General features: G+C 41.3%; 1 protein-coding gene across 1 annotated transcript in view; it reads right to left on the bottom strand.

The window, feature by feature from the left end:
- Positions 1-1,424: 1,424 nt before the first annotated feature.
- CHPT1 (choline phosphotransferase 1) overlaps positions 1,425-22,106 on the bottom strand; it is a 21,714-nt gene continuing 1,032 nt past the window's right edge. Inside the window, exons 2-8 of the mRNA XM_009887437.1 lie at positions 13,105-13,189; positions 12,817-12,964; positions 11,605-11,746; positions 7,957-8,041; positions 6,236-6,367; positions 2,172-2,297; positions 1,425-1,696 (exon numbers count right to left, since the gene is read on the bottom strand). Coding sequence (XP_009885739.1) covers positions 1,565-1,696; positions 2,172-2,297; positions 6,236-6,367; positions 7,957-8,041; positions 11,605-11,746; positions 12,817-12,964; positions 13,105-13,189 — 850 coding nt within the window. The 3' untranslated portion in view covers positions 1,425-1,564. The remainder of the gene's footprint in view (positions 1,697-2,171; positions 2,298-6,235; positions 6,368-7,956; positions 8,042-11,604; positions 11,747-12,816; positions 12,965-13,104; positions 13,190-22,106) is intronic.

Here is a 22,106-nt window from a genome sequence, read left to right as displayed (position 1 = left end):
CTAGTCCTTGGCAGTAACTGTTACACTTCAGGGGTAACTGTAACAGTATATCCTTCTTAGGCAGGAGTGTGGGAGATGGCATCTTATGCCCCCCAAATTTAGCAGGCAATACGCCATTTTTAAAGCTCCTTGTACACCTCAAGAAGTCTTTTTGAATTAATGTGCAGCTAGGAAGCTGCAGTGGTAATATTTTTAAAACGAACCATAGCATTCTTTATTGTAAAGTTCAGGAAGGACTTTATAAGCTCACAGCCAGCTATGTATCAGCAACTGAAAGTGGTAACAGACACAAACATTCAATGGCTTTTTACAAAAATCATACTCAAATAGTACCTCTTTAAGGGAGGTTAAGCTTAGAGGGTTTGTGTACAAGTCATGAGTTTCTTGTACAGATAATAAGCTACTTCTATTCAGCTTTTCTTTAATGACAACAGCAGCCCTTCAGCTAGGCATATTTTGTTAGCCAGTGGGTCTGTTCTTAAAGAAAGAAAAAGGCTGACAGTGGGCCTCACTTTCTGTTTGGGAGAGTTTTACTATACATTAGGGTTTAGTTCCATGCAGTTCTGTTTCAATAAAGTACAGTGATAGTTACAAGACAAATTAGATCGATTATAAGGTAGATGAATACAGCGACAGCAGATGTACTTCAGAGGGAATCACATACGGGTGGGTTGCATTGTCACAGTCAAACAATCACAGTCGTTTAAGTTTATCAAAGAGCTTTGTCATTCACCTGTGCAGTTTCACAGATACGAGTTAGGGTAGGTAAAGTCCATGTCCTCGAAGTACACAACTACCTATAGTCTAGATAATGAGTACAATGAGGCAAACCTTATTATGACCACAAAACCAGAAACTGGCGTTGAAATAAAATACAAGCTACAATTGTATTTAGTAACAGTAGGTTATATACTTAGATTCTAGGGAATGCACGAGTTCTAAAGGCACTCAGTAACAGTATTTTGAAATAGAAGAAAATTTTCCTGAGCTATACTTCATTCATCCTACTGATCCAGTAGCTTGTTCTTTAGCAGTAACAGAACAGAGATTAACGAGTAGTTTTACCTCATGGATGCCTCATTTTACCAGTCTCAGTAATGCAGTACTGTATTCACTGATACCTCTGACTACCACTTCACAGCAGTTCCAGGAAGACTTTAGAAACTAACGCTAGATGATTAGTCACTTGGTTGAGGGAAAAGTGAAATTCCTCTTCCAATTCTGGTTGGTAGCACCTTGGTTTGCAGTCTACATTCACCAGACCAGAAGTACAGAATTAAGGTTACGTAACAGGAAATGGCAAAACGTGGGATTCATGGTATGAAATAACAGCTGCAATGTCTAGAACATGGGGGGAAATATGTCCTGATTCAAATGTATTGATCACAGTAGAATCTGTAGGACTTTATATTTACTAATTCTAACATCTGGTAATATCTGGGATAGAGAGAGCTTTCTCATAAAACTATTTTCTTGAAAAGCTTAATCTGTCTTCCCAAAAAAGAGAGGCTGCTTCATTCAGCATTCCCCTAACTGCTTCTCCTCTTGTCCTTGACCTATTTAATCAGTCATTATGGTTTTGAACCTGTTCAGGAGCTTGATGAGATGAAATTCTGAAGACATGTATATGAAGATGAGCAGCAATCTGTAGGCATACACCAGTGGCATATCTCAGCATATCAAACAAGGATATGAACTTCAAAAGAACAAAACAGAACAAGTTAAAAAAAAACAAGTATTTTTTTAAATTTTCCCTACTACAAATTAATCTATACTTTAACCAGTCTAGTCAAGTGACAAGTTTAACAAGAATTTTAACATATAGAGTTGTCTATTTAAATGAATAAAAGAAAAAAAAACCAAAAAACAAACAGCATTAAACACTTAAGTCTGATAAACAAAGGTTGTTAGTCTGCAGTTAGCAGAATAAACAAACCATCTGAATTAAAGCATAATTACAAGAGAGATCTGTAAATTTCCTTTCACATTTCTGTTCCAAGGAAAGCAAGCCAGTCAGCTCCCAAAATACATGTTTACATGGCATCCTGGCACTCCCTCATTGACAGCTGAAATCTGAGCAAGGCAGAAATGGCAGAGCAGAACGACAGGGACAGTTCTCAATCCATTCCTTTAAGTACGCTCCAAATGAAAAGTATAAAATGAACGCTTACCAATGCTATCCATAGAACAATATATTCATCAACAAAACTGTTGAAGTACTGGTCCAAAAATAGAAGTCCTGGCCCAATAAATGCAGTGTCCTGAAGGCAGATTTCACTTTTTGTCATGTGAGCCACCTATGTTAAAAAACAAAACAAAACAAAAAACAACCAAAAAACAAACAAACAAAAAAACCCCACAAAACAAAAAAAAAAAGACGAAAAAAGGACAGAGACAAAAATGCAACACTGCAAGATCAGTGTAACAACCAGAAAACCTTCACCACAGTGATGAAAGGGCATGATATCTGTCATGGTTTAACCCCAGCCAGCAACTAGAACCACACGGCCTCTCATGCCCCCTTTCCCTCCAGAAAGGTAGGGAGAAAAGGGAGAAAAGGAGAGGAAAGGGGAAAAAAAACCCAACCTCATGGGCTGAGATAAAGACAGTTTAATAGAACAATGATGGAAAAGGAAAATAACAATAATAATGGTAGAAGAATATACAAGACAAGTCACTCTCACTGGCCGGTGAATTGGTTGCCCAGCCCAACCTGAACAGAGATTGTGGATTCCCCCCACCCTACCCTGGCCAACCCCCATTTGTATTCTGAGCATGATGTCTATGGTACGGAATATTCCACTGGCTGTTCTATTGTTCTGTCTGTGCTCCTTCTCAGCTTCTGTGGAAAACTGAAAAAATCCTAGACTAGTATAGACATCACTCAGCAACAACTAAAACAATATGCACTATTGACATTCCTTTCATACCAAATCTGAAAACACAGCAGCCACCAGAAAGAAAATCAACTCTATCCCAGCTGAAGCCAGGACACATCCTTACCCAGCAACAGCCTCCTGTCCCCGGTTCTTGGGAAGCAATCACCGGGCAGGCCAAGGGCTTCATAAATGCTACGGGCCTACTGCTCCCTGACAGTTTCTTTCTCAAGAACCAAGTAACCTCTTTCCAGGTTATTCAATCAATATACAGCGCTTTAATCAGTGATAACAGCTATTTGAATGATCAGTTGGTATTTTTTGACTTTCTGTAATAAGAGATGTGTATATGTCCTTCAGTGTTCTTTTGTAATATGTTACGTCTATACCAGTGCATTTTAGCTATTTGCAGAGGTTCCCCACTCTGTTTGTTCAGTGCTGTATTTGAAGGGTAAGGTGATGCAAGTGTATTACTGAAAATGAATACTATTCACTTGAAATGTTGTTTACAAGTCTAACATAGAAATGGTGGCTTTACTTAGCCAAAAGCTAACTATAAATTAGGCTTTTGCTTAGGTGAAAAGATGTGTTTTCACTGTTTAGTAGAGATAGTGATGCACACACAGAGACACTTTACAGAATGACCAAGAGACAAAGAAAGATTACTGGAGGGGAAGGATGGAGTCTCTTTCCCCCACACACCTTGATCCTTCCATATTTACCATTCTTGGAGACAGCTTAAGCTCACCTTTAATTTAGAGGCAGAAGAGTATTTTGTAAGAAGCTGGAGACCCAATAAAGGACATACAAAGAATCCATACTAGGAAGCTCAAACATGGCAGAAGGAAAGTTCTCTAGGTGCCAAGCTTGCCATAAGAAATCACCCTGTCATTCCTTGTTTCCATGCATTGTGGATACCTGGCAAATACGATTAAGGTACTGAGAAGTTCCTGTGAACAAAGAGGTCTCCTAGCATAATATAAATCATGTTCCACTCTGTGCCGAACAGCAAAATTCACAGAAAAGGCTGTGAGTGGCGCAATCTAAAGACAGGACAAACCACAAAGGCTTACATCCAGAGGAGAGCTGACAAAGGCTTCCACTATAAGCCAACAAAGGATGCATCTCTCCTGCTAAAGGGATCCACTGCAGGGAGCAATTCCTGGCTCACATCTGGCCTGATGTGCAGCAACTATGCAGGGTTAGCGCCCGTGGAGCAGCTCTGGCACATCCACGCAAACTGCACAGACCTTGGCTCATGTGCCCGCTGGGCCTCTCCCACCTGGTCATGCCTTAAGTCTTTACTGCTGTGTGCTCACTCCAGAGCGCCTGAAGGACAAGGCCTCCTGAAACAGTATCAGAAAACTGAGAGCGCTAAACCCACGAAATTCTTTCCCCACTGCCTTTACGGATTTGCCTCTGGAGCAGGCCATCCTCAAAGCTACACGTAAAGCATCAAGGGAAACATGGTTTGCTCAGAAGTGTCTGTGAGTCAGCTGACCAACATACAGTGATGACAGCTGGTTACAAGGACCCAGTGGTCCTCTGAAGGAGCAAGGGAGCCATGGTGTCTGACGGAAGAGGTGAACTGCCTCAAGTTCAATCCTAAGGCTCAGTCTTCTTATCAGCATTCTCTCTCTTGAGCCACATTAGTAGCTCAGTAGGTGAACTCCCGTTTAGCAAGAAAGTCTGTAGAATACAGGTTTTCTAGCGTTTGAAAAATGTCATGTTGGGGAAAAAATATTGAAAAAAACCCACCACAGCTGGCTGGAGGTTGTGTTTTAACCCCAGGCAGCAGCTAGAACTGCACAGCCACTCACTCACTTTCCCCAGTTGTGATGGGGGAGAGAATCAGAAGAGTAAAAGTAAGGAAAAATTCATGGGTTGAGATTAAGACAGTTTAATAGGTAGAGCAAAAGCTGCACGCACAAGCAGAGCACAACAAGGAATTCACTCACTGCCTCCCATCGGCAGGCAGGTGTTCCGCCAACCCCAAGAAAGCCGGGCTCCATCACACCTAACGGTTACTTGGGAACACAAAACGCTGTAACTCCAAACACCCCCCCTCGCTTCCTTCTTCTTCCCCCAGCTTTACATACTGAGCATGACGTCATATGGTGTGGAATATCCCTTTGGTCAGTTGGGGTCAGGTGTCCCCTCCCAACTTCTTGTGCACACCCAGCCTACTCGCTGGCAGGGCAGCATGAGAAGCAGAAGAGGCCTTGACTGCTCAGCAACAACTAAAAACATCAGTCTTTTACCAACACTATTTTCATCTCAGATCCAAAACACAGCACTATACCAGCTGCTAGCGAGAAAGTTAACTCAATCACAGCTGAAACCAAGACACTGGATTACTGCTGTTAACAAATATGTAGTAAGGAGGATTTTTGTTTTTTAATCCATTGATGAGGTTTTTAATAACAAAAGAGATAAAGATAGAAAAGTTTATATCTTCATTTTAATGACTAAAGTAAATTCCTATTTCAGATAATTAAATCAGAAGCCACAGCACTGTTATTGAGGCTTGAGCGACCACAGTTATGATGTTAAAGACAGCCACTATATTTCTAGGAGTAAATTAAACAAAACTGAAAGTTCTCACTGGTACGTTCAACAATAAGTATGCGTTTGCATCAGTGTCATATATAATCTCTCTGTAGGAACCTGAGTCTAGTTCAGTGTCGTGGTCATAATGAGACTGGTAATACAGCGGCAGAGCAGAATGGGAAAACTTGCATAGCGCCCACTGATCCAGCAAGCGTTAAGCCAAGAACCAGTTTAGTTTTAGGAAGTTTAGGACTGAAACAAGATTCCTTACCACCAATTTCTGTGAGATTTTAGCATTCACAAATCCAAATGTCAAGACATACAGGCAAGAGTGTTTTTCAAACAGCTGAGTTGTGGACTTTTTATAGATCATAACGGCCAGCGTGATAAGCAGTCCAATGTGCAGGCCTGGTGAGAGAACACTTGTTCCCTGAAATACAAATGGACAGAAAATTTGTCTTAGGCTTCAGTCACACAGTGGGGTCCGTATTTTACACCTATTGCAAATCCCATTAAACAAAACCAGAGTTACCAAAACTCAAGGAAAGTCCATTAGCATTATGGCAATGCTGTTAGTATCCTTTGCAGTGACCATAAATCAATTCTGTAAGAAAATTCATTGCTGGTTCCTGCGACAGAAGAAATCTGGTAACAGGTAGGGGGAATGAAGTCTTTGCTTTAGCTGTCCAACACTCATATGCTTGTCTACTTAAATGCTTAAACAAATAAAACCCTTACGATCATCTGAAATGCAATAAATTATGGGCGTAAATTATTCAAACCTCATTCAGATTTTTAAAGCAACTTACTGCTATTGTAGATCCGTTCTTTCCAACCCCTCCACCAAAGATGACACGGAAGTAATTGAAAAAAGAAAGTGCTGTTCCACATAGTATGCCAAAAACTGCAAAGAACTTCAGTTCTAAGCCCACCAAAGGGACCTTAGCAGGAAAAACAAGAGAAACATATTAAAAGTAAAGGATAACACCTTTTTTAAAAAGTGATTAAAAAAGCTACTGATTGTAGTAAAACAATTGTTTTATTTGAGCTCTTGCTTTCCTGGGAACAAGCTCTGGAGGACGGTGTTTCCTTACTAAGGAGATGCCAAACTTCTTCTGTAACGTTTAAACTCAACTTTTGATTACTTAAGTTCTGGTCTTGAAATTCAGCAAGATCGTACTGTGTTTGTCCTTAGGATGTTCTTCAAATATTTTTACTACATAAGCAAAAAGTTGACACAGGGTACTGCATCACCAAGGCACGGGATGGGGGAGAAGGATAATTCCTTCTGTGTCACTGAGTAACACAATACTGAGCCACAGGAAACACAAACACCATCTGCCCGCTTTGTGTTTTGGTACATGTTATTTGTATGCTGTATCTTTGCATTTAGAATAGTCTCCAGATACAAATTTGAATTAAACAGTTACCTTTCAGAATCAATTGCAGTTTCAAGGAAACTTCCAAAGGCAGCAGAGGATTTAAAAAAAAAAAAAAAAAAAAAGAAGTAGCAATAAATTGAAACCATTGACTATATTTTTGAATATAGATTGTTTTGAGATACAGCATAACTACCGCAAATTTTAATACTGAAGAAAAATCTATTATAATGGAAGTCTAATGCACTTGCTTTATTTTCCAACATGAATATAAGCTGTTTGAAAACAGAAAAAAAGCATCTTGCAGGATGGAAAAGGAAAGGAAACAAAGTTTAGCTAAACATTTCTTAATTGCTCAGTAAACTCATGAATTAATTACAATTACTTGGTGGTTTATATTTAGATTAATTTGCATTGGTTATCAATAGCATGGAATGGTCTCAGCTCTACCATGCGCTATAACCAAACAGAACTATACATTTCTGAGTAAAGACCCTAGGAAAGATGAAGATGTTAGTCTAATATGCTTTTGATCCCATACACTAAAGTGCAACTTTAAAGATCAGAATAAAAGCCAGAAACAGGGATATGTTTTTGGACAGAAAACAATTATTTAATTATAGATATTTACGATGGATGTGACATAACTGTTAAAAATCAGTACATCTCCATCAGCACATAAGTATGGATTATTTCACCAAAACCCCCCTAACTTCATCTCATGGTTTTGTTAGATTGAAGCATTCACTCTTTAAATTTTAAAACAAAGCATCCCATAAATCAGTTAACTGAACAGAAATTTATGGCTTAGAATAAAATATACAAAAGAAGTAAAACTAGAACAAAAACTGTTTGTTAAAGCTTAAGTATCTGTGCAGTATTAGTTCCAGATCAGAAGTTTAGATGTGGCAGATGGGGTCTTTTTTCCTTTATATAGCTCTAACTTTGTGCAGAGGAAGTCACACCATTATACCTAAGTTGACTACAACATAAAAATAACCTGCGTTTGTACAATAAGCTAAACCAGAGCATCAGACAGCTAGTAGGTGTTGATGGGACTTGCACAGGACAGCTTCAAATACCACAGGAACTGCGAATACTTAACAGGAACTGAATACTCAGCAGCAACTCTGAACACTCAATACACTCACCTTATACTCCCATATTGCTGTGCCACCATATGCAGATATCAAGAGCAGCATTGTTATGGCTATCTGAACTTCAGTTACATCAACTCTATGAAGGAAGAAAAGAAAAAAAAAAAAAAAAAAGAGATTTAGTTAAGGAAAAGGTCTTTTTGCTGTAAGTGTAAGGCAGCGGAGGGGGGACCGCTGACTTCAAATTATCTCCTTCAAATTACATCAGTGTACATAGAATATGATTTTCCTTGACTGAGAATGGGAGTCTATATGGAGGCACACATGTTTAGCTAAGTTTTATAATTAAATCTATACTCCTTATCTAGAGCAAGCTATATATAATTTTAATAGGGGGAAAAACTTTAATGAACACATTGGTAACTATTGGAGAATTTTGTGTAAATTTACAGACTTGTTGATTTGTAAGTATCAAATCAAAGTTTAAGGCAAGCTCACAGTAAATGCAATCAAACATTTCCATGAAAAGCGTATCATATAGAAGTATGGACCACAAAGAGGAGGCTGGGACAGAAGAGATTTCTTTAAGACATCATATCATGAAAATCTGACAGCTAAGGGCAGTACTTTGACGACTGAGTCAGTGGATAGCAAAGCATCTGTCTTCTTTCAGAGGACATATAATTGATATCTTGCTTTTTTCCATAAAAACATTTTTAAAATAGGGTGCCTTGTATGCTCTCTAGACTCTGTATTCCCCCTTTTTTGTTCTCAGACATGATAGTCAACTCCCTATTACTGTGTTTGATTGATGAAATGTTCTGAGAAGACCTGAATATATAAAAAAAGTTAAGCAGAGGCTCAAGAAAAAAAATAAACAATACTTTCAATAAAGCTTTAAAATGAAAAAAAAAAAAAAGTGCACATCTAAGGTTCCTTTTATGCTACCAAAGGTTTTGAGACATATACCTGATCTTTGTACTGAAGCTACCAGCAAACAGTGACAATGGATGTTGAAAATATATCATTTCCTTAAGCAGTTAGAATAAATTTGCTGTTTTAAGGTATTATGACCAAAGTCAACACGTACACAACTTGCTTAGCACGTGAACTTTGCACAGGAAACAGTGTATTTTTAAAGGGAGATAGGAATCAGCTCTTGGCTAATGGAAAACATTTATCCGATCTTGATAATCACGGTAACAATAAACTCTCTTCTGTCATCAGAAAGACAGTGATAAAACACGCTAAGTTTCATCACAAGCTTCAGACTCTTAGTCTTAGAAGAGGCAAAGTTTAAGCTGCAACTCAGTGATGAGCTAAGGTGCTTGTCACTGCTCAAAGGTGTTGGAATGGGTCGTCCTCTCCGTGCTACGCCATTGCGCTCCCTGACTGGTACCAGCTGTGGTCCTCAGCGGACCGTGAGGTGAACCAGTTCAGTTGCTAGCCCAGGGCAGGCTGTTACCTGCTGCCCATTTCACGAATTGGCCTGACGTCAAGTGACAGAATCTGTGCAGGGGGGAAATGGCACAGCGCTGCTGGGAGGGGGCTTTGCCCTCTCTACCAGGGATGAAGTGTCACACCTGCCCAGTCACTGCGGTAGCGGCACGCTGAACTTGTCAGTTACAGCATGCAAAAGCGTCCACATGCAAGCACAAGCGTTCAGAGTCTGCACTCTGTACTATCAAAACCTAGATGTTTAAGCTGTGCTGCATTTGCTGTTGCTGGTGGCGGGAGGAGGCTCAAACTTGAAGTTGTGTCATTAAATGTGCCAAAGTTTAGTACTTAATTTTACAGAGGCTCAGGGCTGTTGGTTGCAACACAGCCCAAATCAGAGTCTGAAGATTTTAATCAAGCACCGTGCGGTGTTGTACATAACCTGACAGTGGCCCAGTACCCAGCGGCTCTGATCCTTCCTGGCCATCAGCGCTAGGACTCTCTCATCTGTTATTTGACTTCTAAAATCAAGCGCTGCTAACTCAGGAAGAGCATCAGTGAAAGCTTCTGTCCATGTTATTATGTATTACCATATTTAGAGCAATATACTAATGCCTTCATTTAGACTCTCACCTCTATGCTTAAGAGCAATAGAATTGCGAGCCTTGAAAAAAAAACTCTGATCTGTTCCACTAAACTGAAATAAGTTATCTTGGAGAAAATTTGTGTCTATTTAACTTCAAACAGTAAGAGCAGAGAATGCCAGGCCATCCCGAACTGCTTGTACTATGCGCTATCACTATATTTACGTAGAAGCCATTACATTTTTAATGAAGAACTTTTTATGTGGTACAGGAGTCTCGGTGCCTTCCTGATGCAGGGAAATCATTCTCACATTTTATGCAGGAATGAAAGGCACAGAAAAGGAATCATGTACGCAAAATGCCAGAGCTCATGGCATAGTCCATCTCCCTTCAGTGTAGTCCGCTGTCAGGTATGGAAATTATCTTATTTCAGCCATCACTCGAAAGCGTCTTTTTTTTTTTTTTTTACAGCACAAAACATCCTTTAAAAAAGAGGAGGATGGATAGGCAAGTAGAAGAGTTATAGTTTGTGTGGTAAGATGCATTATCAGCAAATAAAAAAGAGCTCTTGGCATTACCACAAAGACAGCTTTCTTTTGATACAGACATCAAACAGTATGCAGGACAGCTGATCACTGGCCTGTACACCCAGCGATGCTCAGATTTGTTAAGGTGCTTCTTGCAGGTCAGAGCTAAGTAGGACTATAAACAGGTGACTTAGCACGTGACCAGGATTAGCAGGAGGATAGATAGCCTTCATCTGCCATGTATTTCCAATTTCGCTGCTACAGAAGTCTCTGATCTTTCCCTCTTTTCAGAAATCATTACTAAATTGCAGCTTACTGTTTAAAAACAGCAAAGGGCCATGGCTCGGCACCACCACAGCTGCAGGAGGGTGCAGCAATCCCCACACTATTAGGAGTTAAATTGAAATTGTTATCTTCTACATGAATGTCATGATTCCTCCTCCTACACTGCAGTGAGGACAGATGAAATTTCTACCAAGCCATGAACAGCATCACAGCAATCTCTAGAACAGTGACCTAACGCAAAACCTAAAGGACATCAAAGCCAGTACGAGCCAGATTAAAAGCAAAGGCCCTAGAATAAACCTGAGGTAATTCTTCAGCTCTGTGAATCTCCTTGCCAAGGGATGCAATGGTTGCAGAGAGCTCATTCGAAGGAAAACTGAAGATGTCTATGGAAGGGAAAGTCATTAGCCTGGGAATTTCTCTAAAAATGTACGTGGTTCAGAGTCCGCTGTGCTGACGCTGTTCTGTGGCTGGGAGGTTACAAAGGGAGGTACCGTGGTACTGTAGTTGTTGCTCTGTCCCTACTCCTATGCAGAGCGCTTGTTGACACTGCAGGCAAGACCCCTCCGGCCTCAGCCTGCATGGGGCCTGTATGGGTTCCGAGAACAAATCCACAGATAAAAAAGCCAAATGCATGCAAACAAAGCATACACAGCTAAAATCAGCTGCTAAAAGAACAAGTCCTCTACTCGGTATTATGCAGAGTTTTAAAGTTCTTGCCAAGTAAAACACAAGCCTGCTAGGGTAGAAGGGAGAGGAGGAAGAAGGTGAGAGGAAGAGATAACGGGGGGGAAAAAAAAAAATCAAGACAAAATGGAAATCAAGTAGCTAGCGTTAAGCCACATGTAATTCTAAAGATACCTACTTACTTTCCAAACCTTAGTATGCCTGATACATATGTCTGCCAGTGAGCAGAATAGAACATGAACAGTCCCACAAAACAACAGAAAAATAACCAGTCAGGATTTGTTCCTAGTCGGATTGCTATGCAGGATCCAAGGACAACAAAAACTGAAAAGCAGAAATGAACATGTTAGTCATATACCCTCTTTGCTTGCAGTTAAGAGAAATAAAAAAAAATAAATAATAAAATAATCACAAGGCATTTTCCATTACTATAACAAAGTAACTATATGACTAACAATATGACTTTACTGAGTAGCTACGCTCAGGGACAGTCTGGCAGGAGAGACCACAACACGGGACTCCTTTTCTTTCAAGCGAGGGCCCTGCCTCCAAGCCTACAGTGGTCCTTCTCCCTTCTTCTGGCCTTGTCATCTCATGTTCTTTGTATCACTGACAGCTCCAACTGAAGAGCCCAGCTCAGAGAGACTGGTAGTTGCACTTCTCTGGGAAGTGAGGCATAAAGGATGTACCAACTCCCAGGGCAAATGTTTCAGCCATTAACCTTTTATGGAAGTACAGGCATTGCCACTAACAGCAGCTAGGTTATGGAAAGTAAAACTGAGCAAGGCTTACTTTTTAAGGACTCCAATCAACCATTTTTTAAACTCCTTCTTCTAAGGAATATAAGTTATCCTTCTCTTAAATGCCAGGCTGGATGCCCTATTACCAAACTGATATTTTGCACCTCACTCCTAAAGTGCAATCCTTAGTTTTACATGCCAGCATCAGTCTTTTATGTCCTTACAATCCTTTATTAGGCATCACCTGTACCCTACTGGAAAACACAGGCTATGTATAGTGAAGAATCTCTAAGCATACTCTTATGGAATTCTTTGTTCACCATCTAGCTCATTCAAAGAACACTGTACACAAAGACGCAGAGTAAGTAAGAGCAGAACGCATGTCACTCAACATCTGCCAAAGGTACTTCTGAAATATCCTCCCCGATACCGGTCAAGGACACAAAGGTCAGGGGCAGCCTTGGCTGCAGTGACCAGTAGACGGTGAAGTTATCCTAAAAGGAGGGAACATGCTGACCCTGCTCTGAGCAGGGGGTTGGACTAAATGATCTCCAGAGATCCTTTCCGACTTCAACAAATCTGTGATTAATCAGCTCCTCTTGAAAACAGGTAACTTTTTAAAAACTAGCATGGGTAACAGTAGGTTAAGGCTACCTGTGGAAATAGAGTCGCAACCATGATCAAAGAGTTCTCCTAGAGGAGAACTACTGTTTGTTCTTCTGGCTTGCTTCCCATCAATGGCATCCAGAGACTGGTAGATAAAAAGTCCTAATGCACCCAGGATGTATGCCCAAAAAGGTGCCTGAAAGAGATTCACATAAAAGGTCACTACGCAGTTCCCAATTTCCAATTAGCTGATAATCTATTTCATTAAAGATAAAATATTGTCCAGCACAGAACTATACTACATTGTGCTATTTTTTACTTAGTTAATGGACAAACCAAATTCCTTGCGCTAGTCTCTACATGAATTGTAGTAACTACTATAATGAAGTACTCCAGATACACCAGCGAAACACAGGTTCTCCTATTTATTAAAAAAAAACAAAACAAACAAAAAAAACCTTTAGCCTCTTCTGCATCAACTGACTTTTTTTTCCCGCCACCTCAAAACCACATCTCTAGAATTATTTGTATCCTTTGTGCTGCAAAATATGGTGAAAATAAAATTAATCTTTTTTAAAGAAAGTAGTAGTAAGACACTAAAGTTCTCAGCAGTTTGTGATAGATGCTTAGATGATTTGCTCAAATTTACAACATATAGATATAAAATCCCATCATATTTTACTAAATAAAGACTTCAGCTTTTAGGGAATTTTTTCCAACATACAAAATTTGACTATGTAGGCACTTTGGACAAGGGTTTGAAGAAATTAAATCATTCACTAAATATGAAGGAGCAACTATCTGCTTAATATAGCCTATCAGAATTTCAAAACAAGCTGTGAATCAGTTACATTAACATTAGTCTTAGATTCAAAGGAACTGTTGTACAGGAGTGTCTTTCAAAAGTATTATTTTCATACACACAGTCTTTGTCTAGGAATTAATTTTTACTAAAAATTATTTATAACACCTTTTGTACAAACTACAGGTAACATTTTTGCCTCAAGTAGTTTCCAGCAGTATCCTTAACATTTAGATGCACTGTTCATGAAGAGAGTCAAAAAAGTTGGGTATAAATGCTGGAAATGCAACTCGCAGGTTAAACCAGTGAACAGCCACAGGCAGTCACAGATCTGAATCCTTTCCCACTGCCAGGTAGAGGACAGCTGCTGTGGTTCTCTACGCCTCTGCAACTCCTCTCCTGCAGCACAAACAGACCAACATGATTACATGTATTTCCTAAGTCCAGCAAAGGCTATTAAGCAGATTTAGACAACAGATCAAACCTCAGTGAGCTGAGATTTGTCCACACTTACATAAACCTAGCGTCACTGCTGGGGAAAAAGGAAAAATGACCGTTGCCGATCCGTTCATAGGCCAGCACGGGAGAAGGGAGCAGCGAGAATGCAGATTAGGTGAGCTGCTCCTCCAGACGTTCCGTTTTCTTATCATCCTTACACTCACTGACTTAAGAAGAAAGTGATGCCTCCAGTTAGACTGACCACACCACACATCCTTCCCAAGAACCAGCATGCTTAAGGGAGGTTCAGTTCTGGACAGCTTTTTTTTTTTTTGCTGTTATTTAAGACTTCCTCATGGCTGATACACTATGTTATCGCTTAGTTCTGTGCTTTTAATATGGAAACAATATCGTCAGCAAATTTATGATTTTCCTGCTACCCAGTACTTGGATAATTTCATTAATAAAACATTCCACCATTTAAAGTCAAACGGTTGGCTGCTTCGCCCAGCTTTGAAGCAAAAGACAGTCAAAGACTTAGGGACACCAGCTATAGGTGAGAACCCTGGATTTGTATGTACCTAGAAATCCAGAAAACTTAGAAAATTCTTCAAAATTGGCAAGGTAGTCTTTGCCTTTAATTCAAGGAAACGAAGAAAAATTGTAATCAAAGATCATGTTGGAAGCCTTGAGCAGGTAAAAGAGGATGAGTAGATACTCTCATTCCAATGGACATTTAACATACTGTTATCTGGTAACACCCCTAAAGATCCCACTATAGAAATCCAGGTCAAGTGACAGCAATACATGTTTGATGTTTACCAATGGAATCAGTGGAGTTATTTAGGTTTCTTTTCCCTTGTTAGTCCAGTTAAACAAAGGAATTTTGTGTCGGGCAATGGGGTTAAACCAGGGAGTGAGTTCTTAGCCATCTTTTGGAAAAGTTTATCTCCTCTGACGAAGGGGGAAAGACAGAGCCTGTGGACAACAGGAGGAGCCTACTGCCACCCTGGGTTCACGGATCACCGAGAGACACCTGGAGGAACAGAGAGCTCAAGAGCCTCTCCTGGCACGAGCTCACTTGGTCAGATGCTCTGCAGGGAGGCAGCGGCTCCCACTTCTTGCTCTGTACCTTTCCAAAACAGAGGGCTGTCAGCCATTGCTCAGGTACTTCAGGACATAGAAGCGCAGTTAGGACCCTGTTGAAGCTGTTTTACTTGTGATATAACCCACATACTAAAGGTACCACAGTACCTATACTGGCTTTTTCAGAACAACTTTGTTGTACAGAGAATAACAGATATTCTTAAACAAGGCAACTCCTGACACAGACCTATGAATGAAGCATGACAAGCAGAAAGGCGAGGAGAAACCACTGGTTTCACTGTAGTCCTTTAAAGTAGTATTTTAAAGACATTTCCAATTTTATCACCAATATTACTGTGAAGTGCCACAAAGGTAATCTGCAATGTTTAACGAGGCATCCTTACTGTGACACACCTCTACTAGTTACAAAAAGATAGCTTGAGATCTACTGAAACTTGTCACGCTAATCCCTGGATTTTGGCAAGTGAACCAGACCACACCTAGCAATTCTGTCCAGAACGCCACTGGTTTTTTGGCTGCATTAGGCTCCCCTCCTTTTGCAACGATCTACCTATAACTGAAATAGATTTTAGTTTCCTTTAAAATCATCAGGTTCTCCATATCACAGACAAAAGTATCCAGGGCTAAATATGCCAGCCAAATTCCCTACCCACTCTGCATTCACCCCCCCCAGCATGGGGCACGTCACCATTTAAGTCAAATGCCAGAGTGTGGGCAGTTTCTTTTTTAACTGGATCATTTCCATCAGTCAGGACCAGAAATCTGTTATGGCACACTTTTTTATCATTAGCCGTAATGCTGGGTATTATCACAATCTTTTGAAATGCAAGCTCCATGAAACACAGCCTCAATTCTAACCGAAGCAGAAACCTTGTGTGGTGGTTACTGCAGTCAGTTTGTCAAAGTTTCCATAACCCACAGAACACGATGCAAGAACTCTTGTTCAAGGTAACACCACCTACATTTACCTTACCTCAAAACAAGTGTAACACATTAAATGTAAAAATAAACAAATAAATGAGCTTCAACGTGAACTTCTCTTAGTAGGTCTTTTTGATAAAGCAATGGCTTTTGTCCAGTTGCAAGTTATAGTACAGGTATAATTATTAAGACTGCTGATGCATTAGCTCCTGCTGGGACAAATCAAAGCAACGGTCCCCCCAGATTTCAAAACTAAAATGCTCTGCTCTTTGATGATCTGGAAAGAGGGAGTGAGTTTTCATTCTCTTCCCAGCAAGGATCATCTGTATCAATTAACACCTGTAGCGGATGCATGTGTATCCCCACAGCTGTGGACAAGGGAAGAAGATCCTTGTAAGAACAGGGGAACAGGTGTCTGAGTGAGCTTAGAAACACAATCTGGGGCATTTCATCCCTAGGCTGTCAGTTCAAATTTAAGCCAAAGTGGTAATAACCAAAGGTCCCCTGTGATCAACTATGCATTTAGCAGATTAAATGAATGCTCTGATGTTTTATCAGTAAAATACAGTTTTCCAAATCACCGAAGGTGAACAGAGGTTTCTGAATTTCCTAAAAGCCACAGATTCTCTCTGCTATCTGCCTTCCCAATACAGCTACAGCTGCCATCTCCTCCACCTTCACACATGCCTGGCTCTCCATCCAGGGATGTCCCCTGCCAGCTTCCCACACTGGACCCAAGTAGTTTGCAAATTAGAGAAGTGGGAGCAGTTGAGAATGCTGACATGGCTGACAGACTCAGCAGAAAGGTCAGGAGGCTCCCAATAATCATCAGCTTTTCACTGATGAGGTGTTTATTATCTCTGCCCAAAGTTATATCCTGTCCAAGCAAATGTATTCTTTGGCCAGAGCTAGATGCTATTCTCATGGAACTAGAAAAGAACACAAACCTGGGCGGGGAAAAAAAAAAGAAGGCTTCTCTGCTTCAATTAAAAAGGATGTCTGAAAGATGATACAGCCCCAGAATCTTGTCACACACAGATTTGGTACAGCAAGGTCTGGTCATCTACTGAACCAGAGGGTGTCAAAATAAAACACAAGGTCTGGTCATCTACTGAACCAGAGGGTGTCAAAATAAAACAATGTGCTTATAGCATTTGACAGGTATGTGTGGCATGCCTCTCCTTCAGGAAAAAGCGTAGGTTGAACAGCAGTCCTCCTTCTTCTGCTCCTGTGATTCCACACCACAGAAGAGCACGGACAGCTGCAGAAGACTACATGTGTCAAGAAGATACTTTACCACTTCTTTCAAGCAAAGCCCTCAAGCCCAGAAAGTTCAACAGCCCCAGCTTATGCAACATTGAAAGATTCAGCCCCCGTTGATTTCTCATCACATTTTGTCATAATCTCGCTTCCTCAATCCAACACTACAGCAACTAATTTCGCCCTATTTTACACAGCCCCTCTCTGGAACAGAGCCAGAATAGAGACAGACATTTTTACTGGACTTCCTCCCTCTTCCCCCCAAAAATGGATCATTTCTCTCACTTTTGTTTTGCACAAAGCACTATGTACAATTGTGCTAACAGCAGGAGAAGGAAAGGGGCTGTTTAAACCTGTATTATAGCATGAGGAGAGGGCAGGGAGGAAAAAAATAATAATCACACTGAAGCCCAAGTGCACTTCATGCATACCAGGGACTCCCTGCATTCCTTCAGTATCCTCCTCTCCCCATCAAGCTCCCTCTGAAAGAGCTCCCGTCCTCCTGTGGTGGGGTTCCCTAACCTTTGTTATCTTCCTTTATGCCAAATACCTCTTTCTCCCATTCACTACTGAGCGCTCCATTCTTCACTGGAGGGTACAGAACGGACTGAATTCCCCACCCAACTCAGTGCTTTGCACCTCTCCTTATCGGGTCAGGGGCTTAATGCTTCTTCCTTTGCACCCCCAGTTCATACCAGCTGTTCCAGTTCTCCCTATTGTCTACTTCTTTATTCTCTCTCCCACAAAGCTCAGTTGTGCCCTTGCTATTTACACAATTGTCAATATCTGTCAATATCTTCTCATCATTTCTCCCTCTGACAGGAAAAAACTCAAGACAATGCCTCTTTCAGTTTAAAAGATGGGGTTTAAGGGTTTTGTTGGTTGGGCTTTTTTTTTTGTGGGCTTGTTGTTGTTTTTTAAAGTGAGTTTTAAAACAGATTGAGAGAAGCAGAGACAACACCTCATTAATGTTCCTCTCCCTCCAAGCAGTTAATAGTAGAGCTAGCTGGAGCCACCTAGACCCTCCCCTGCTTTTTGGTCTCCCTAGACACAGGGCTTTCTAAATAGCATGTTTCAGCAAGTTATAGCACCCCTTTATAAATGCACGACACCATCTTTTAAGCAATTCTACAGAGCTGACCATCACAAGCCTCCCTTCCCTCTCTAACTCTGCTCTCTGCGTAAGAACCCTTGAGCACCTGCCCCCTTTTGCCGTCCTTGCCCAAACTGCAAATCCGTAATTCATGCTTTTCTCTTCCTGTATTCCTCTACTCCCAGTAACCTGCAGGAAATTATAGACAACAGAAACAAAGGCCTTAAAAAAACCAACAAACAAACACCAAATAAATGAGACATGATGATCTCCAGAGGTCCCTTCCAACCTTGACCATTCTGTGATTCTGTATGATGGAACCTAGGAAGCTGCGAGCACGCAGGACAAGTCTTTATCACTGGATGAAATCTACTCTGATCAGTTTTGGGGACTCTCTGCTTAGATCCCGCTATAACGGCTACAAGACTTTATTTTTTTTTTAAATAGATATCAATTCTATACAAAGAAATAATTACTGTTAGCATGAACTTTTGTCCTAAAATTCTAGCTTCCCATGGTATTTTAGAGAGACCTGTGGCTGAGCTTGAAGGATTACGGAAGCTAGGCCCCGCCATGAGCAATCATGAAAGCAGCAGGATCAGTTTCCTTTCTCCTTTTTCATAAGATAGAGAATTACATTTAGCCAGTTTTCTTCCTAGTGTCGATGCAAGGAAAACATTCACATGTCATTTTTCCCCCGAATGGGAAGGGATAACGAGAGCTTAATGTGCAAAACCTAATAAAGTAACTATAGCTGCTTCAGAGCAGTCAGCTTGCAGTAGAGCAAAACAGTTCACTGCCAAATGGTGGGGACAAAACGGAAACCCTCACCTAAGAAGTGCTCCTTTTATACACTAATGCAGCAAACACACACAATTCATTAAAGTTAGTTAAAGTCACTAACTAAAGCAACACTTTTCATATATTTCACAATATTTTATAACGCCAAAACATATTGTGCTAGTCAGTAACAAACTGGCTTTTAGTAGCTATCGATGCTGATGAAGATAAAAAAATAGCGTATAAGGAAATAACAGCTACACAGTAAGAGAACAAAGGAGCATTGTATGGTTTTAGACATTAGTTGCATTGTGTGGGGGGAGAAAAAGTATTATTAAATTGCGGAATTCACTGCAATAGGACATAATGGAAGCTGAAAGTACAAACAGGTTGAAAACAGATAATTCAAAAGGCAAAATCATGAAGTAAGAGGTGTCTGTGGGGAAATAGATCCATCAGTTGCTCTTCTAGCAAGTAACCTGAGTAGAATCCCTTGCTGAGAAACCCCTAAACCACTGGTTTTTGGCAGCTGGAGGGTATATCCGGGAAAGATCTCTTTTCTAAGCATCTGCTAGCAGCTACTCTCCGAGGGACTTCAGCTACCAGTCTTACTTGTTTCAGTGTTTTCAATAAAGGACTAATAGAAATGGCCCACTAAAGACTGGTTAAGGAAAAAACAACCAACCACACAAACTGACTCATAAAAAAACCCTCCACCTAAACCCAAAACCTGCTTGTTATTTTATCTGAGTCTTCTAGTCCGTGCTCCTACACTTGCACCGAGAGAATATAACAAGTCCTTGTTAGTACATCAGGTAATCAAGATTTGTTCACAAATGGAAGAGGTGGCTCGGCAGTACAGAGAGATGATGTTGAAATGCCCTATGCTATTAGTTCAGCCTGCGATTCAATCACCTTTAACATCATTTTCAGTTCCACCTTCCCCCTAGCTCTTCCAGCCTACACATCCTAGTCAAAAGTACAAATTAGATATTACAACAGTACACATAGCACCTATTAATGTTGCAACAGTTCTACCTTTTAAAAAACCCACCCAGAGCCATGACATCTCAGGTGGAAGACAAGCTGAGTCATTAAACACGTGGAAGAGAGATAACAATGCCCTAAGTGATACCGCAAGAAAAAGTGAAGGCTGTTCTCACACTGGAGAGGCAAGAAAAAACCAACAGGATAAGGAGCCTAGCTTTATACTACATATTTTTAAAGGATATACTAATATCCGAACAAGGAAGTTTAGTCCAAACTGTAGGTTCTTATAAAATTCAGCTTCCATAATTAAAAAAACCAAAACCAGTAAAGTTCCTAAAACTCAAGCTAGGCTTTCCTGGAAGGAATAATTCCCTGCAACACAACCTTTTTCTTTTTGTCCAAGAGCCCTCAAGGGAAAAACAACTTAAAATTTACTTTCTGCTTTTTTTTTTTTCTTAATAGCAAAGAGAAGAAGCTAAAATGAACATCCAGGCACATAGCTGGCACAGCATTGATATCTACATCACAAAACTAAGCTAAAGGTAGCAGTTCCACAAGAATTTTCATACTGAAAGTGCCACTAGAAGACAATCTACAGTTTCCAACCATTTACTTTCATCTCGATCTTCCCTTCTCACACTGCCTGCAATGCACAGAATGCCTCTACCTGGTGATGCAAATCAGGGAAACGATGAGGGTTAGACCAAAGCAAAGTTAATTTTGATCTGGGTCAGCTTCCTGATATGTCTGCCACAAACACCTCTGCTAAAACAAAGGACAAAGCAGCTACAGAAAACGAAGGGTGCTTCCGTCAACAAGAATGCTCAGCAAAGTATATCTATGTTATTAAAAAACCCCAATCAACCACCACCTCTGCCATTAGGATTTAAGCCCACCAGAACACAAGAAAAACAACAGCCACCCTTCAAGACATTTTACCTACACAAAGCAATTTTCCCCTGGTATTTCCCACCCACAAAGACTCTACATTGGGAAACTCGTAACAGGCTGGGAAGCTCCGACAAGAGCTCCTTAAATCGTTAGAGAAACTTTAGGCAACCCAGTTTAAGCGACAGCAGCATCGGCCCACATTAACATGCCTGTTTTCCCTCCAGAAGCTAAAGTAATTAAAACATTTCCCACGTGAGGATGGGAAGCATTTGAGCTGCTGTCAGCTAACACATCTGCGACACAAGCCAACCTCCGTTCTGAACTACGTGATGCTGCAGTGGCGTCAGCCGTGCCCCGTGGCCAGCTCTGCCCTGCGCCGGGGCACATCCCGCACCCTCTCCCCCAGCCTGAAGCTGTTTTGACCTCCATGGCCCCTCTGTCACAGCCCTCCTCTTGAGAAGGGAGGGAGCTGACACAGCTTACGTCTCCTTGCCAGCAAGCTGCCCAAGCAGAGGCACGCGTGTGGGATGTAAGGTGGTCCCTGGAGGAGGCTGGGGTCCCACACGCCAGGGTGAGCCCGGCTACACCCTCCGCAACATCTGGCGTGGGCCAAGCACTGGGTCAGAGCTCCATCCCCATGGGGAGCTCTGGTCAGCCAAGGGCCGGGGAGGAGAGAGGAGCCCACCGAGACTCACCCTTCCACGCGACCCCCACAGCATTTCAGTATTCAAACCTTAGCGCCCATCTCCAGCCTGACCCCTGCTAGCCCCAAATCCTGACCCCCGCATCACCGCTCCCACGGTTTCTCAGGGGATACCCGCACCGCTACCTCAGCCCGTCCCCCCTTCCTCCATCCCTCCCTCCCTCTGTCCCTCTCTTGCTCCCTTCTGTCCTTGGGCCCCTTCCTTCCCCTCTACACAATGTCACACAACAGCTTGGCTTCTTCTTTTTAGCTTCTCCTGACTTAGCTTCATACCCGTGAAGCCAAAGAGACAACAAGGCCGGCTCGAGCAGGCAGCAGGGCTGCTTTCTTCCCTCCGCCCCCTGGGCCGGGAG

This window comes from Charadrius vociferus, unplaced genomic scaffold, assembly GCF_000708025.1.
Source record: "Charadrius vociferus isolate BGI_N301 unplaced genomic scaffold, ASM70802v2 scaffold196, whole genome shotgun sequence".
Lineage (NCBI taxonomy): Eukaryota > Metazoa > Chordata > Aves > Charadriiformes > Charadriidae > Charadrius > Charadrius vociferus.
This window is presented reverse-complemented; position numbering and strand designations above follow the sequence as displayed.